This window comes from Equus caballus, chromosome 5 (genome assembly GCF_041296265.1).
Source record: "Equus caballus isolate H_3958 breed thoroughbred chromosome 5, TB-T2T, whole genome shotgun sequence".
Taxonomy (NCBI): Eukaryota; Metazoa; Chordata; class Mammalia; order Perissodactyla; family Equidae; genus Equus; species Equus caballus.
Window position 1 is genome coordinate 47,132,261 of NC_091688.1, and position 19,188 is coordinate 47,151,448.

Here is a 19,188-nt window from a genome sequence, read left to right on the forward strand (position 1 = left end):
TTCCATCTCAAGGCTATACCCATTTCCTACCCTCTCCATATCATCCCTTGATATACAAACATGCTGACAATTTCTTAAAATTAAAAATAAAACCATCCATCGCCTCCACTTTGATGGAGCAAAGTAACTCAAGCTGCTATCCCAACTCTCTCATTTATCTGTTCCAAGATGTATCTGTATTCATTGCCTCTGTTATTTACCGTTGACTTGTGTCTTACTCCCTTATCTGTCCTGGACTTCCATTTCTAAACTTAGTGGCATTTTCTGTTTTTATTCTCTTTACCTCCTGGCATCATTTGGCATTCTTAAATATCTTACCTTGAAATCTTTCTTTTAGTTTTGACTACAGTGTAAAATCTTGGCCCTCTGATTATTGCTTTTCTGCTTAATCTTCTTGTCGCCTAGATTTAGGTATTACCCACGGCTTTACCCTTGGCCCTCTTCCTTGCATATTCTCACTCATGGGCTTCATCTAGCATGGCCATGCAGACTCTAGTCCATCATCTCCTGAGCGCCAGGCCCACGCTTCTATCCCCCGGCAGGATGTTCTGCCAAGTCCTCTCATTTAAACCCATCTCAAACTGACTTTGCCATCTCATTCCTCATGACTACACTATCTTTTAATGATATCACTTTTCTGCCAGTCACCAAGGCATGAACTTGGTTTTCTTTGACCCCGTCCCTTTCCAACACCCAGCCCAAGTGGGCAGCATTACTCGGAAGATGTATTAGTCTCCTAGCTGCCATAACAAAATATTACAGATTGGGTGGCTTAAACGACAGAAATTTATTTCTTCACAGTTCTAGAGGCTGGAAGTTCAAGATTAAGGCGTCAGCAGGTTTGGTTTCTCCTGAGGTCTCTCTTTGGCTTGCAGATGGCCGCCTTCTTGCTGTGTCCTCATACAGCCTTTTCTCTGTGCACATGCACTCTTGGTGTCTCCTCCTCTTCTTATAAAGGGAGGATTAGAGCCCTTATGCCCTTATGACCTTATTTAATTTTAATTATCTCTTTATAAGGCCCTATGTCCAAATACAGTCACACTGGTGATTAAAGCTTCAACATATGAATTTTGGGACGGACACAATCCAGTCCATAACAGAAGGAGAGTCTAGCGGTTGAAGTAGGAAAGGTATCAAGGGTGGTTAGTGGCAAAAACAGAGCTAAGGCAATAAATCCCGGGGAGGTGTACAACTCGCCCTTATGGAGAAGCAGACAGAATGTAAAGATGATGACAGAATTAGAGTCTTCTTGCAACTCAGAACCGAGAGGAACCAAAAGCACAGCTGTGTTCAGATTGAGCTGCGGCCTCAGAAGACTTAACCGTGCATGCACCGCTCTGTGCAACAGTGGTCCCTTCCTCATGACCATGAACCCACCACAAAATTACGTGTGAATGAAGTCAGCAGTAATTAAGGAGAGTAACAGGTGCCTGTGCGCTCTGCCACTGCTTGGAGGCTGCGGACCTGTTGTATCTCTTGGACAGTAGCCACGGTCAGTATAAAGAAATATTGTGGTCATCTGTGTTGTTGCACCTGTCCTGTCTGAGGCCATCTCTGCCTTGAGAAATCTGAGGAAATGGGATTAGAGAGTTAATGCAATCTTTTACTTAGTCCTCTGTCTAGTTCCTCCACCTCTGTCACCTCTATTCTATCCTCATGGCTATCACACTGGTCAGGCCCTTTCTTGTGTGTGAGTAGGATTATTATAACAGCCTCTTACCTGGCCTTCCTCCAGTGTGTCTGTGCTCCAGCCCATTCCATCTACCATTCTTGGAGCCCAACTCTGATTGTGTCTTTCTTCTGCTTAAAAGCCTTGAGTGGTGCCAACTGACCACCAAACTAAGTCCAGATCCCTTGGGCTGATATTCAAGGCCTTTACTGTCTAGTTGGTAAACATGAGCTCCTTTCTGTTGGCTGTTCTTTAGTCACATTGGGTTTTTAGCTCTTCCTGGACCATACCCAAGAACTTTCGCACTTCCATGCCTGGTGTCCACACTATTCTGTGTCTAAAATATTCTCTTCCTACTTCTGTTCCTGCTGAAATCCTACTCGTCTGTCATCAAGGTCTAAATCAAATCCCACCTAATTTGTGAAGCTTCCCTTGTCGTATGTTGTAGGACTTACGGCATTTACACTCTGCTTGGCGTGGTAGCTATTTTGGTACTAAAACTTTTTCTTCACCCCTATTTAACTATAAATTTTCTTGAGAAGAAAGGTGTTTTACTTTATGCCGTAAACCACTTCATGTTTTTCATGTAACTGTTAGGCAAACATTTGTGGCATGAACAAATGAAATCAGGTTTGGGGTAATATGTTCATGATGCTAAACAGACTTCACCTGTTCCAGCGTGCTAATTGAAGAAGCGAATTGTTTGAGGAGGAAAGAGGTTGGTAGGGAGCCAGAAATTATGAAGCAGAGCTGGCAAACACCATTCTTACTTAGGGGCTTGCAGGATGACTGGTAGGGCTCCAGATGTGAATGCGGCTTCGGACACCAGCCACAAGGTGGTGAGGGAGGAAGAATGGCCTCAGCTCTTAAGGCAGTTAGGTCTCGGGGGTGGGAAGCGGCCCCTCAGACTTAATTCACAGGATAAAGAGCCATGGGAGCTGTTAAAAGTTGTTTCCATCTGCTTGATTCTTGGTTTGCCTGGCTCAGCGCTAGAACTTGGGGAGGAAGGCACAAGGCCCAGATTTTAGGTTGCTACACACTCCTATACTGTTGGCTGAGACACTGATCGTGGGCAGAGCTGGATCCTGAAGACTGCATAGGTGACCAAGGGCCTGTCCTAACTAGGCTGCCTCTTTGGTTTCTCAAGTTGAGGAAAGGTGAGCTCAGGTTGGCTGTTAATAGTTCACCCAACCTTGACATTCTTCTCTGACCCAGAGGGTGTTATCCCAAGACTGAGGGGACAGATGGGGAGTGAGGAGCAGCAAAGGGTGGCTTTAAGCCCCACTTTCTTAAACTGATGGAGATTCTAAAAATGTTCATGTTCAAGTTTCAAGCCTGGAGATTCTGAGTCAGTAGATCTGAGGTGGAGCTCAAGCATCTATTTTTTTTTTTTTTGGAGGAAGATTAGCCCTGAGCTAACATCTGCTGCCAATCCTCCTCTTTTTGCTGAGGAAGACTGACCCTGAGCTAACATCTGTGCCAATCTTCTTCTACTTTCTATGTGGGACACCTGCCACAGCATGGCTTGCCAAGTGGTGACTTGTCCACACATGGGACCTGAACCGTGAACGCCGCGCCGCCAAAGCAGAACGTGCGCACTTAACCGCTGCGCCACCGGGCTGGCCCCTCAAGTATCTGTTTTTATAAATATCTATAGGTGATTCTGAGGGCCAGCTAGGATTGAGAATCAGACTTGTAAGGTGGTTGTGAGGATTAAATGAGATCATATATCACGCCTGACACATAGCGAGTTTTCAGAAGGTAACATGATTAATTATTGCTGGCATCACCTGATGGCCTAGAGACTTACACTATTTCCACTAAGCTTATCTGCTCACTCAGATGAAACCAGCTGGTGCCTTTGGGCATGGCTGGACCACTCCCAGGATTGAGGAGATGAGTGAAGATCCTATAATTCTTGCTGGCTTTACTTCTGAGGAAGCAAGAGAAATGACAGTTCCTCGGGAAGAATTTGCTTTCCCCTGACTTGCGTTTTATCTGGTCTATAGCAATTTCAGAATAGCAGTTTCAGGATTCCTTTACAAAGGAATACTTGGAAGCTTACAGGAGTTAGACAACTCTGTTTTAGAGCAGGAAATATTTCAGAGAATCCCATGTTCACTTTTTTTTTTTGAGGAAGATTAGCCCTGAGCTAACATCGGCTGCCAATCCTCCTCTTTTTGCTGAAGAAGACTGGCCCTGAGCTAACATCCATGTCCATCTTCCTCTACTTTGTACGTGGGATGCCTAACACAGCATGGTGTGCCAAGTGGTGCCATGTCCTCACCCAGGATCCGAACCTGCGAACCCTGGGCCGCCGAAGTGGAATGTGCGCACTTAACCGCTGCGCCACCGGGTTGGCCCCCCACGTTCACTTTTGAATTGGGAAATGCTTTGTGTCCTTGTCAGGATGTCACTGACCTTGAGATTGTGAAATATTTCTCAGGAGATCATGGGTGTTTGATGAGCTAAGTGGTTTTAGGATCCCTTCCCTCCTGCTCCTGTCCCCTACACTGGGTAGGCTTGTGAACATTCATGCCCCTGGTATTCTAAATTGGACATTTCCACATATAGAAGTTGTCTATGAATAGAGGCCTTTCTGACATGCAGGGTGACAGGGCAGGCACGCTTCACCACAAGCCCTAGTGACATCAGGGTCGACTGAAATGGAGTGTTGCTCTTTCCACAGCTGGCCCTGTTGATGAAACTCCTGCAGTCCCAAACACACAAACTGAGGGGAAATGAGACTTCCTCTTGGCCTCTGCCAACTCAGCTGAACCTTCTGGCTGTTTGGGTCTCACTTACGTGGTTATGATCCCCGTAGGAGCAGCTCTCGGTTCGGACTTCTGGCTCTTTGGAGAGCTGCTGGTGAGGGAGGGTGTTGACTCAGAGTCATGTATGGGCCCATGTTGATGGCTACCTGGGAGCCCATAAACCTTGGTCTGCCTTGGGCTCAGAGGAGTCCCCTGGGTCCCACCAGCTAGTGCTTTCCTGTGGAAAACAGCCCAGGGGCTTCAGTTCTTCTCTGGCCACATCCAGAGGTCCTACCTACCCTCCTTTGTTGTCATTGCCTTGCCTTCTTAACTTCTAAAATGTGCCTAGTTTTTCTTCTTGACCATGGGCATGTTATTCTCTCTCCAGGAAGCAATAATCTAATCCTTCAGGAAGAAGGTGGGGTCTAAGTTTATGATTAGTACAGTCATACATCGCTTGGCGATGGGGATATTCTGCGAAATACATCGATAGGCAATTTCGTTGTTGTGTGAGCATCATAGAGCGCACTTACACAAACCTAGATGGTGCAGCCTGCTACACACCTAGGCTACATGGGATAGCCTGTTGCTTCTGGCTAAAACTTGTTACTCTACTGAATACTGTAGGCAATTGTAACACAATGGTATTTGTATATCTAAACATATCTAAGCATAGAAAAGGTACAGTAAAAATACGGTATAAAAGATAAAAACTGGTACACTGTACAGGGCACTTACCCGGCATGGAGCTTGCGGGACCGGGAGCTGCTCTGGGAGAGGCAGTGAGTGAAGGGTGAGTGAATGTGAAGGCCTGGGACATCACCGTGCACTGCCGTGGACTCTACACACTGTACGCTCAGGCTACACGAAACTTATAAAACTAGTTTTCTTTCTTCAATAATAAATTAACCCTAGCTTACTATAACTTTTTACTTTATAAATTTTAATTTTTTAAAACTTTTTGACTCTTTCGTAATAACACAGTTTAAAACGCAAACAGCTGTACTGTTGTACAGCTGTACAAAAATATTTTCTTTCTTTATATCCTTATTCTATAAGCTTTTTTCTATTTTTAAAATTTTTAATTTTTTTAATCTTTTAAACTTTGTTGAAAACTAAGGCACAAACATACATTTGCCTAGGCCCACACAGGGTTAGGATGGTTATCACCATCCCTGTCTTCCGCCACTGCATCTCCTCCCTCTGGAAGGTCTTCAGTGGCAATAACATGCATGGAATTATCATCTCCTGTGATAACAATGCCTTCTTCTGGAATACCTCCTGAAGGACCTGAAGGTTTGTTTACACAAGCATCACCACAAACACGTGAGCAGTGTGTTGCACTGTGATGTTATTAGGGCTGTAACATTACTAGGTGATAGGAATTTTTCAGCTCCATTGTAATCTTATGGGACCACTGTTGTACTTGTGGCCCATCGTTGACCAAAGTGTCGTATGCAGCACATGACTGTAATTAAGATTGGTTAAAAATAAGCTTTGACTCTCACCCCTGAATCTTTCCTGTCCACCAGCCAGTGCTTTGTTCTCTTTCCCACAGACAAGCAACTTTGTTGCCACGAATTGGATTTTTTTTCCTAGAGCTCAGAAATGGTTATAGCTTTCTTTCGTTTCCAGTATTTTATTTTGGCTGTTTGAACTGGGGAGTAAAGCCTGCTATAGATTTGATGGGCCCTAACTTCGGATGATTGCTGATATGATTTTATAGAAATCTGTAGGCCTTCACCAGCTATATCTATCCACCATAGGGGTCCAATCTCCAGATTTTCTCAGGAAGCAGAAGATCGGGGTGGGGGCTGAAGAAACAGGAAACAGCATCCTTAAATACAAAGATCCGTCCTAGTTAGGCCCTGTGTTCTGGAGTTCCAGGCATCCTCACTATGGAGCAGTGACAGAGTCTTGCTAGTGACTGATGTCAGTCCTGATTAAGGGGTCAGTAAAACACCAGGATGTGGACTAGACAGACCCCATGACTGAAGCTGGACCAGAGCCCAGCCCTCTTGACTCCAGGTTGAATTGTCTCTCAGCAGATGGCAGAGGAAACAAATAATTTTAGAGCCCCAAGGGTCCCATGTAAGGCCAGGGTTTTGGGCTTTCGATCAGCTTTCTCCAATGGTACAGTTGAAGGTGTTAAATATTTCATCAGTTTGGCATGGGCACTGACCAATTGATGGACACCAGCATTAATCCTTTAGTAGCTGAATTGTGGAGAGGGCAGATGTGGTGGCAGGAGGAACAGTAGCTATTTCCCTACCAGCACGGTAGCATTTCTTTCTTTCTTTCTTTTTTTGAGGAAGATTAGCTCTGAGCTAACATCCACCACCAATCCTCTTCTTTTTGCTGAGGAAGATTGGCCCTGAGCTAACATCCCTGCCTATCTTCCTCTGCTTTATACATTGGACGCCTGCCACAGCATGGTTTGATAAGCAGTGCGTAGGTCCACACCTGGGATAAGAACCAGGGAACCCTGGGCCACCAAAGCAGAGCACGCAAAGTTAACCACTATGCGACCAGGCCATTTCTATCAGTATTTCTATCAGTGTGAACTGGCTCTAAACCTCTGGGCTTCAACCATAGACGTGAAAAGAAACTCTGACCTTGAGTGCCAGAGGCTTCAAAGATACCAGTACAGATCTACGTGATTACCATCTGGCTGTTTGAAAACTTTAAACAAACAAAAAAACAACTTGAGATTTTGCCCAGAAATAGTGATTTGTGTTTTCTTGTGTATATATAGGCTTTGGGGTCTCTATTGAGACACAGGAAACCTTTACCTCTTCCCTCCTCCCCACACATGAGACTAGTTCTACTAACAAGGAGGTTTCACTTTCTATCCTCTCCCTACAGAGAAACAGATTAAGATCCCGTGGCTGACACCACAGGGTGCAAGATCGCTGAATTTTAGGGGTGGATGCCTTAGAAATAAGCATTCATGTGCTGCTCACAAACAGCCTCATCTCTTGATGAAAACATAGCTGCTAATGGTCTTTATTTTGATCGTAAGAACATGTTTAGAATTTTGTAGGATTTGGATGAGGTTTATAATTTTTCCTTCAACACTTTTCAGACCTATGAAATTGAGAGCTGATAGGGACCTGGAGGTAAGTTTGCACATAGATGTGGATTCAAGCTGGAAAAAGAACTGATGCCTGCAAGCTAGAAGATCAGCTAAAAGAGAAGGAAAAGGTCAAGGAGTCAGAGGCGCCATACACAGGTCCCTGCATGTGGGAAAACCCCACTCCGGTGATGCCCTCTTCTCCCCTAACTCCCTGCTTTCCCCCTCTCCTCCCAAAGTGGCATCTTCCTGGCGGTTGGTTATGATATGGCAGAGCTGCTAAACTCTCCCTGGTGTGGGTAATGACCACAGTGATTGTGGCTTCACTTTTTTCATCCCTTGATACTCAGTAGGGAGGGCTCAGGCACTGGGCCGTTGGTAAGAAGTCACTTGAAAGGTTGTCTATTTGTTTCTTGTTTTCTTAGCTGCTTAGTCATTCATGCCGCTGGTGGTGTGGTTGCCACACTCTGCTAAGACATGAAAAGGCCAAGTCATCAGGCAGTGGGAGGCTTCCTGCCCGGTTGGTACCGGACATCTCTCTGGGCATGAAGGTCAGAGATGGCTATCTCGAATCACGATGGCATGGCTTCTAGGGAGCCTGGAGCACTTTATTGTCTCTGCTCCACCCTCCACCCCCATATCGTGTGTGGTCATCTGTTCCTGTTCCTCCAGGAGGGAAGGGACAGACGGTTTATTCTCTGATTTACTGGCAGGGAACTGTGACAAGGGCTTGCCCTGCAGACAGTTTAACCAGCCGTGTCCAGTCTTCTGCTCTTGGGCCTCAGCCTTACATCAGCAGTTCTGGCCTCCATTCTTATTCTCCTATGAAAGCAAAAGCTTAAGCCAGGAGGGGTTGGGGACACTAACAAGAGTCTTCCTCTTAATAATTGGGTGCCGAAGTCCCAGCTGTTGGTTTTCACACTTCCTGCCCTCCTCCTGTGGCCCAGGATGTTGCTCCTGCAGTGGGGCAACAGGAGAGGCAGGATGGATGGAAACGGAAGCTGCTTCGGGAGGGAGGAGCTGAGTTGGCCACAGAATCCTGTCTCTATCCTGCATCCCTGCTTAGCTCTGACTAGAACTTCAGCGTCCTGGAAAGTCACTTTTCTATCACATCTCCAATGTATTGGGCCAGTTGCGAGGCCTGATTTCTCTGTTTTTAATTGTTTGAGGTCTTCCTTATCCTGTCCTACCTCACCTGACTCTTACTAATCCTTCAGGTCTTGGGAAAGTCATTCCTCCAGGAAGCCATTCTTAATTTTTCCCACCCCATCCCCTACTCCCCAGACCCTTGTTATAGTCTCCCTTATCACTCTATTCTTCCCTGCAGATCACTCACCACGTGTTATTGTAAAAATATGTTCTCCCTGATATGAGAGGCAAAGTATGGGTCTGTCTTGTCCACAGATTTATCCTCAGTGCCTAAAACTTGGCAGGCTCTCCAAATATTTGAATGAAAGTGGACCTGTATTTTATTAAAATTTTTAGGTCATGTATTTGGACCTAATTCCTTTAGGTCAAGGGACAAAGAGAAATTTGGTTTTGAAGCTATTGAAGTTGAAGCATCCGTGTCCAGTACCCAGCTGAGTACATGAGTCTGAAACTCAAGTAAAAAGGTCATTGTTGGTGAAATAGATTTGGAAATCTCAGCAAGTGGGCCACTGGGAGGTGGCCTCCTACACCCCAATGTTGCCACCCACAGGTCTAGATTTGGTGTGACTGGAAGAATAGAATTACAGGAGATGGAGGACAGCGTTCTCACTCCAATTAGATTTCCTTTCCCACAGGTTTATCCACTTGTTTTTCATCACAGAAATGGCCTCCACTTTCAACCCCCGAGAATGTACGCTGTCCAAACAAGAAGGACAAAGCTATGGCTTCTTCCTGCGAATTGAGAAGGACACTGATGGCCACCTGGTTCGGGTGATTGAGAAGGGTAGCCCGGCAGAGAAGGCTGGCCTCCAGGATGGAGACAGAGTTCTTAGGATCAATGGCATCTTTGTGGACAAGGAAGAGCATATGCAGGTGGATGGGACATTTGAGATTCTTCTTCCAATATCTCTTTAGCCCCTACATCTCTGCTGATTATAGCTTTTGGGGTCATTGGAGCTTTTCTGGCTGCCACTGGCAAGGCAGGACATATTTATAGCTGTACTTTCTGCTGGCTAATCAAGTTTCCTACAACTAACCAAGAACTGTAAAATTATTCCCAGATTTGAATGGTGTCAGCTCTAATATGCATTGCATGTTTGCTATGAGACTATGCTAGGCAATTTCATAGTCATTATTTTGTTAAATCCTCATCACAACCCATGAGGTATATATTACCATCTTATAGGTGAGGAGATGGAGGCTCAGATAACATTGCTTGCTAATAGTTCATGCAGTGAACATATGGGAGTGTCTGACCTTATGCCAACTCTGCCTGCCTCCGAGTGGGTGTTCTTTTCACTACACCATGCCTTCTCCATAGACCCAGGAGGACCTGTTGTCCTGGAGGGCAGCAGTCATCCCTAGAAGGGACAAGTCCTTCTATGGGTCCCCTGAACTGGGGTTGGGCCATGCTCTAGGTTCCAACAGTGCTAGGGGCCCAGACTAATCTGCACCTAGATATCGGGAGGATTGGGGCAGAGATGGCTGGGGGACTATCTGCTGACTATTTGCATGTTGGCCGTCAGCTATGAGAACCTCCAGAGCCAGATAATGAGCATCCCCTATGGTGGTTGATAGAGGGTTATTGGCTAAAGTTACCTTTTTCTTTCTTCCTCCTAGGTTGTGGATCTGGTCAGAAAGAGTGGGAATTCAGTGACTTTACTAGTTCTAGATGGGGATTCCTACGAGAAAGCCATGAAAAAACAGGTAGACTTGAAAGAGTTGGGTCAAAGTCAGAAGGAACCAAGTTTGAATGATAAGAAATTGCCCCCTGTGATGAATGGAGAAGCACAGACTTGGACCCAGCCACGGCTCTGCTACCTGGTGAAGGAGGGGAGCAGCTATGGCTTCTCTCTGAAAACTGTCCAAGGTGAGCTTGAGGGTGGGGTATGGACAACCAGCTTTCCAGAAGAAAGATATTGTTATCGGTTAATGTCTTCTTTGACTAACTTTTCAGTTGCTATGGATATCCAACAGCAGCTTCTTTCTCTCTCCCTGCCTCCCTGGCCCTGCACAATTGTGTAACCGGGAATCAGGACATAGGACAGCAGCATGGGCATGTGGGGCACTGGACATTCCTGTTCGCCAGTGTTTGTTAGGCTGAGCCTTTGAGGCCAGATGGTTAGAGGGTTGATGCTTCTTTGCTATTCTTTTGTAGCTTCCTTAAGGTGAGGGTGGACGGGATCTTGAGGAATAAGGGGTGAGAAAAAGGAGGCTCTTCATAATAGCTACTTTGAGTAAGAAGGATATCTCTTTTCATCTCTCAGAGTACTCAGGTGCCATTCATTTATTTAACAAATTCTTGAGCACCTACTGATGTGTCGGACGCTGTCATAGTTGCTGAGGACGCTGTAAAACTCCCCACCCTCTTGACATTTAAATACTATTCTCAGCTGTGGCCAAGCCTTAACTGTTCTGACCTCCAGCTGAGAGGTACATAGTGATTTGAAAAACCCCGACCCCACCAGGAAGACGAAGTTCTGTTTGTAGAATTTCAGAGGTGCAGGCTGACTTGTGCTCAGTTGACCACGGTTCTGTAATGGTTTCTCTGGGACCGATGCTGGAACCACGGAAGCTGTGTTAGTCTGCTGGTTCTACCTCCAATGTTGCCCCTCCCGTGTTCTTTCTGGTACTGGAGAGGCACTGGGGGTAGGTCATAATTTGGTTAAGTGATAAAGAGCAGACCATTGGAAAACATAAAATTGTTTCCAAGGCTCATTTAACCTGTAGCAAGAGATGTAAACTAGCTATAAAAAGTATTTCTCAAGTTTGTCAGTTATCAAATACAATGACGTAGATGGTCAAAGGAAGCTTGGCATTTCTGAGAAGGCCGTTATCAGTAAAATGGTAAAAAAAGAAAGTAATTCAGATTCTATTCATTTGGTCTTGTGCTACTGTACATGTGAATGGTTTAGGTTAGCTTTATGAAGAGAATGTTTCCTTCATGAAAATTATATAGCAAAGTAACAGGAGAAATGTTAAATGTTTAAGAAAGCAGAGTTTAAGTTACTGTTATTCCTTACAAATGATTTATCTAGTCACTATACAGCAGCCCTTTGCTAGACTGAAATATTAATATCTTGCAAGAATTGACAGCATTTCTTTAAGAAGCACCTAAATCATGCCACCTACACCAGCACAAGCCCACCCCAGACTGATCGTAAGTGTGTATGCTTTCATCTCCCTCCTGTGCCTCTGTCCTCGTTAGCCTCCATCGGTGAGATTTATTGACTCCATCGGTGTGTGAGGGTTGGTGATAGTACCAATTAAAGACAGAATGGAGTGGATGCCTCCTAACTCTACAAAGAAAGGAAGGGAGACTAACAGGGTGACGCAGCACGAGCAGAGTTGGGTGCTTTCTGGTTCAAGAGGCCAGTGCCACCTGAGATTCCTTCCTTGAATTTAGTTGGGCTCAGAAATTCTATTCAAATCAACAAAAACCAACTGAGTAATGGCTGTCAAACTTTGTGCTAGAAACTAAAATTGTTGTTCTAGATCAGAAGCCAAAGTCTGTTTGAGTTACCCCTAAAATTGGAAATTCTAATTTTACATTATTGGGAGAAAACCCTTTACTGTTGGACTTCCTGTGTAATGGAATTGAAACACTTGTCCACCTCTGGCTCTCTTTCAGGTAAAAAGGGAGTGTATATGACCGATATTATACCTCAAAGTGTGGCTATGAAAGCTGGTGTCCTGGATGATGATCACTTGATTGAAGTGAATGGAGAGAATGTAGAAGATGCCAGTCATGAGGAAGTGGTTGAAAAGGTATATCCCAAAGGGGTGCTTTTCTTACCTTACTTTCACTCTACTCTTAATGGAAGTGAGAGGAAGACAAGAGTGGTAGTTTATGATGGCAGGAATATAAAAGTGGTAAGTTGCTCCTTTGTATTAAGAGCGAACAGACTCACTAGTCATGTAAGCAGTGTTACCATAGGGTTTTGGAGTAAGGCCTTGCTAGTTTCACATTATCTTGAAGAAGTGTTCTAAAGAACTATCTTTTTTTTTTTTCCTTTGGTGAGGAAGATTGGCCCTGAGCTAACATCTGTGCCAATCTTCCTCTATTTTTCGTATGTGGGACGCCGCCACACGGCTTGATGAGCAGTGTGTAGGTCCACACCCGAGATGCGAACCTGCAAACCCCAGGCCGTCAGAAGCAGAGCATACTAACTTAACCACTATGCCACCAGGCAACACCCATTAACTTTATCTTTTGGATCTTATTTATGTTTGATTGGGAGACCCCTCTGAATTTATATGAAGTTCACTGTTGAGCCACTGTTACTAAAATGTTTTAAATACAAGCCGGAAGATAACCAATGTGGCAGTGAATATAGAACCACACATGGGGAGTACTGGAAGGCCTGTACCTCAAATCTGATGTCCTACATGGTTGCACGACACACGGAAAATTCTCTGAGGTTTTCCTTTGAGGTCATATGGAACCTTGAAAAGTGACCAACCTTATCTTCTCTTGGTAGAATGATCTTTCCAAGTAGACCTTTATGTTCTTTTCTTTTCCAAACTCCTTTTCGAGCCTTCACCTAAGTACCTTTCTGGGTTTTCTAGACTCCAGCTCTCATTTGGGTTCAGTTAGCGTCTGTGTGGGTGAGGTCATACTTCACAAAGGGAAAACAATAACTGTGGAAGTGCAGGTAGATAAATACCAGTGAGGTGGTAGGAGATCGTGTAACAGCTTAAACTCCGGCCTTACATCCCATATTTGCTGTTGAATCTAGATACTGTGCCTCTATATAGAAACTCTCCTATTTCCCAGCATCATTCTTGGAGACTATGTTGGTCTTCACCTGTGTGTGCTGTTGCAGGTGAAGAAGTCAGGAAGCCGTGTCATGTTCCTGCTGGTGGACAAAGAAACTGACAAGCGCCATAATGAGCAGAAGATAAAATTCAAGAGAGAAACAGCCAGTTTGAAATTGCTACCACACCAGCCCCGGGTTGTGGAGATGAAGAAGGGAAGCAATGGTTATGGTTTCTATCTGAGGGCAGGCGCAGAACAGAAAGGTAAGGCACTGGAGAGCAGAGGACTTGGCAGCGTGACCATCTAGTTCTTCATCCTAGTCTGGCTTGAGTTCCATTAGATCCCCCAACTCTGCACCAGATGCATGAGGGGCATAGTAAGCATCTAGGAAGCACAGCTGGGTCAGTTTCCATGTCACATGGGGCCTGATGATGGGCATCCCAAGGTTTCCAGAGCAGAATGATAAGGCAGAATTTGGGATCTGGGCAGTAGTATGCTGGTAAATTGGATCTCTGGAAAAAAGAAAACAGCCCTAATTTTTGGCATCTGTTGACTTTTGTGGTATAAATACTCTCACCATGTCTGATTTCAAGCTAACAACATGATGTCACAGAATGCAAATCTGTAAGCACTGCAGAATTGGTTCTCATTAACTAGAAGGAGCCAGCTCAGCACACCACTAGATCCGAGGCGGAGGTGTGGGTTGGATCTGGGACTCAAACAGACTCAGAGGTCTTTCTGATTCCTTATAACTCAACAAGGAAAGAACCAAGGTCCTCCTAGAGAAGATGAATATATAAAAGAATGTAGCTTCAGGCCATGCAAATTGTTATTTACCCGGAAGTTGCTATTTTCTTTTCATTATATATGTTCACATTAATTCATCAAATACTAACTTGGTTCATATTATGTAAAAACATCCTCGGGGCCTTTGAGAATATCAAGTGAATCAGACAGGAATTCTTCAATCAAGGAGCCCCCTATCTAGTAAAGGAGCTAAGTCACATTATGTCCATAACTGAAGGTAGATGGTGAGAAGCACCTTAATACAGGGGTAGATGAGTCCTGTGGGAATTCAAGGTTGGAGCAAGCTTTTCTCACTAAAAAGGAACTGGAAGGCCTCATAGTGGAGGGGGCACTTGAGTTCAGGCTTTATCATATGAATAGAATTTGGACAAGTAGATGGAGTGGGCACAAGGAAGGCCATCCCAGGAAGATAGGATTTGTGCAACCAAAGCAGGAAACACAGACACAGTTTGATCAGTGTCTAGTGTGTGGCACAAGGACACCCAGTTAGAAAGGTGGATGGGAAAGAAATGATGAAGGGCCTTTAATGCCAGGTTAGGGAGTTTGGACTTAGTTCCATAGCCAATGCAGAGTTACAAAGCTTTTGGAGCAGTGTGAGAGAGAAGAAAAAATTAAGCCTACAGTGTCTTCGGGTGCTTTACACATCTCAATTACTCCTCATAATTCTGGAAGAAGAATTGCTGAAATTGAGGGATTGGAGAAGACACAGTAATTACATAAGGTCAGACAGCTGTGGTATAACTGGGGTCAAACTCAGGTCTGTTTAGTTCCAAAACCCATGCTCATGCTGTTGCACTGGGGAGTGACTTGGTCAGACACTGCATCCAGATGAATCTGAAGGCAGATCTGTATTGGAGAAGGCAAGGATTAGGGACAAGGAGAGCAACTGGGAAGGTGGTGTAGTAGTTTAGGTAGAATTCTAGGCAGGAACTAATACAAACTGCATTTAGGGTAAAGGAAAGGTGGGACTAGAGAAAAGGAGATGTGTCAAATATCAAGGCAGCATCGAAGGACTTAGTTGATTAGATATGGGGAATGGATGCTGAGGACGACTCAGTTGCTAAGTGTCACTCACTGAGGGGAGAGACAGCACTCCAATAACAAGTGACTAAGAGGAGAGGCTTGGGATGCGGGAGATGGGCAAAGATGACTTTTGGTTTGAATACATTACATTTGAGGGACCTATGCGATATCCGGTTGGAGGTGTCCAGCAGCTAGCTAGAAAAGTGAAACTGGAGCTTGTTAAAACAGTGTGAGGGACAAAAAAAGCATGAGAGATCTGGAGGCATCTGGTGAAGGTAGGTTAAGTCAGGAGAAGAAGGCCAAAGACATATCCTTGAGGCACGCATACATAAACATATTCATAATTGAACAAAACCAATTGCTACAATACCAGTGCGGGTTCCCTAGGGTCTGAATTCTTTGGTTTTGTTCTTCATTCTTCCCTTCCCCGTTTTTTATGGCTTAGCTTCTAGATAAGATGTACAGATACAAGTATGCCCACTGACTTCCTGGGAACTTGCTGACCTTTAATGCTTAGCATGCTTATTTGTCGAGATCGAATTGGCAGATACCTTTAGTATCAACATGATCCTTTTTGAAAGACTCTTTCATTGTTAACGGTTGGATTTATTCCCGAAGTGAGTTCTGAGCACGGAAAAAAGCAGGGTAGGATATTTATAGGCTGGGATGCCAGGAGGAGGGACAGCAGCTGTGCTCAGCATGCCTTTTATATCTATTGTGTCAGGGTCTTGACTCCACCAGAAATCCCAGTTTGTTTTTTTAGGGGGCTTTCTGATAATTTTATTTATTTTTTGGCGGGGGTGGGTAGGTCAAATCATCAAGGATATAGATTCCGGAAGTCCAGCAGAGGAGGCTGGCTTGAAGCACAATGACCTGGTAGTTGCTGTCAATGGCGAGTCTGTGGAGTCCCTGGATCATGACAGCGTGGTGGAGATGATCAGAAAGGGTGGGGAGCAGACCTCACTGCTGGTGGTGGACAAGGAGACAGACAACATATACAGACTGGTAAGTGGTACAAAGTCACATATTCACGTACTCAGGTTGGATCCATTCACTCATGCCACCAAACTTTGGTTAAGTTACCACTTTGATCTTCAAACTTGAAGGGGCATAATGATCAGCATTAAGGCTGAAGAGAAGCTCAAATTGGCAGTGATGAGAGAATGCCAAGTGGTACATAATTAAGCTCTTAGATTTGAGACTTTGAAAGAATTTGCAAATATAACTGCAGAATTACTTTTGATAATTTGGAAAAAATCTATGGAGAACAGCAGCCTGGAAAAAGGCAGATGTAGCCTTAACTTTACCAAATAGGCAACAACTGAATTTTAAACGACAGACTAGTAATTTCCATCAATCTCATGTAAAAGCCTAGAAGGATTACTAAACAGTTTATAAACCCTTAGCAAGGGGGTAGATACACAGATTCACCAAAACCAGGTTGTGTCAAACTAACATTATTTCCTCTCAACAACTCCTAATCATAACAGTTATTACGTGCATATTTTAAGGTTTTTATAATACTTTTATTTTATCACAAGAACTGAGGTTGAATCTAACCTAACAGACATTTGAAGGCCTTCTACATACCATCTGCCTTGCTAAGTGTTGGTCACAAAGATGAACAAAGTGTTCTATGTGATATACAATAAGAGAAACATCCAGTGGTATATAAATGATACAGAGGGAGCAATATTATGGGAGGTGGTAGTGGTATTTGCTTCTTTTTATTTTTTATTTATTTATTTTTTGGTGAGGAAGATTGGCCTTGAGCTAACATCTATTGCCAATCTTCCTCTATTTTGTATGTGGGATGCCACCACAGCATGGCTTGATGAGCAGTGTGTAGGTCCACGCCTGGGATCCAAACCTGCGAACCCCAGCCACTGAAGTGGAGCAGGCAAACTTAACCACTACGCCACGGGGCTGGCCCCATAGATTAGGACTCTGAAGGTCAGAGAGATTAAGTGATTTGCTGAAGTCACCCCGCTTAAGTAAAGACTGAAGCCAGAATTCGAACCCAAGTTCTTAGACTCAATTCATTATACCAAACTCCCTCTCAGCACAACATTTTGATTAGATGTTTCAAGGTATTTGTGTAAAGAAGATTAAAGAGTGAACTGGACGACAGAAAAATTAATGGGTTTTTAGTTAGCTGAGCAACGATACCTAAAGAATACTTGCTATTGGAACAATGTCAACCTGAACAGACATCTCTAATGGCATGCCACTTGTTCCTATCCAAGCTAATTTATTACCAAATTTGGATGGAGACATGGAAAACATATTTAACATACCTAATCACACAGATGACTTAATGTGCTGATGGATAATTAATTTACTAGAGAGTATAATTAATATTTAAAATATCTTAGGGTAGAAAGAATAATAAAAACTAATAAGTTTAAGTTTAAACAGGAAAAAACTTTAAGGAGTACATTAACTTAAAAACAACTGTATGAATACTAAATGTGAGACCTGATTTGACGACAACAGAAAAAGTCAAGAAACTTGATGATACTCTAAGTAGCTGCCCCCATCCAAAAAAGGCAAATTTAAAGTTACATTAATTTACACTTGGCTTTTGCAGACAATCGTATTACTGCACTGAGTTGGTCAGACCATACTTGCGATTACTAGAAAATGTAATCTTGGGCAAGGTACCTTCTTTGTGCCTCAGTTTCCTCTGTTGTAAGATGTGGGTAACTACTGTGAAGGGTAACTATGAGGGTTAAATGAGTTAGTATTTAGAGCATTCAGAATAATGCTTGGCACATATAAATGTTCTGTTTGCTAAATTAATATTGTGCTCCGTTCTGAGAACCTCACTTTAGGAAGGGCAGTGACAGGAAAGGTAAGCAAGGCAGAGGTTTTGGAAGACACCATGTGAGTACTTAGCTTGAATAAGCATAGATTTGGGGGAAGAAAGAACATCTTTAAGAATTTGAGAGGCTGCCCTGGTGGTGTAGTGGTTAAGTTCGTGTGCTCTGCTTTGGTGGCCTGGGGTTCATAGGCTCAGATCCTGGGTGTGAACCTACACACTTCTCATCAAGCCATGCTGTGGCAGCATCCCATACAGAAAGTAGAGGAAGATTGGCCTGGATGTTAGCTCAGGGACCATCTTCCTCAAGCAAAAAGAGGAAGATTGGCAACACATGTTAGCTCAAGGCCAATCTCCCACACCAAAAAAATAAAATAAAATAAAATAAAATAAAATAAAAAAGACCACACTTATGCACCTTAAAAAAAAAAAAGAATTTGAAAGGCTAAGTGGTAACTATGTTAGCTGATGGATGTGTTAACGAACTTGATTGTGGTAATCATTTCACAATGTGTGTGTATATCAAATCATGTTGTACACCTTGAATATATATAATTTTATTTGTCAATTATACCTCAATAAAGTCGGAAAAATATATGAAAGAAAAACTGACACAATTGAAGAGAGAAATAGACAGTTCTACAGTAATGGGTGGAGACTCCAATATGCCACTCTCAATAACGGCTAGAACCACCAGACAGAAGAGGAGGAAGGAAGTAGAGGACTTGAATCACACAACACAATCAAACCACTAGATCTAGCAGACATGCATAGCACACTCTACCCAAGAACAGACTGCACATTCTTCTCAAGTGAACACGATACACTCTCCAGGATAGACCATATGTTTGGCCTCAAATTAAGTCACAATAGCCAAAAGATAGAATCAACCCAAGTGTCCACTGACAGATGAATGGATTTAAAAAAATGTGACACACACACATATATATAAATAAAAGAATTTGAAAGGTTATTACATGTGAGAAGGAGTAGACTCATTTTTGAGATGTTCTATGGGACATGGCTTGACCAAATAGAGAAGCTATCGGGGGCTAGCTTTTGGCTTAAGCACAACTGAAGCTGCCAAGAACATGAGCCATTTCTGCAGAGCCGTGAGCTCTCGGCTGGTGAAAA

At 43.8% G+C, this 19,188-nt stretch overlaps 1 protein-coding gene across 14 annotated transcripts in view; it reads left to right on the plus strand.

Annotated features, from left to right (window-relative positions):
• The window catches only part of PDZK1 (PDZ domain containing 1), a 48,690-nt gene that overhangs the window by 24,478 nt on the left and 5,024 nt on the right, over positions 1–19,188 (plus strand). For 7 of the 14 annotated variants that reach the window (XM_070268396.1, XM_070268387.1, XM_023641311.2 and 4 more), the window contains 5 exons: positions 9,306–9,517; positions 10,265–10,514; positions 12,276–12,412; positions 13,471–13,666; positions 16,042–16,238. In XM_070268396.1, coding sequence (XP_070124497.1) covers positions 9,308–9,517; positions 10,265–10,514; positions 12,276–12,412; positions 13,471–13,666; positions 16,042–16,238 — 990 coding nt within the window. In that variant the 5' untranslated portion in view covers positions 9,306–9,307. Of the gene's footprint in view, positions 1–368; positions 1,493–9,279; positions 9,518–10,264; positions 10,515–12,275; positions 12,413–13,470; positions 13,667–16,041; positions 16,239–19,188 lie in introns of those variants that run through there. The other 7 variants (XM_023641312.2, XM_070268393.1, XM_070268390.1 and 4 more) reach the window with 3 other exon arrangements.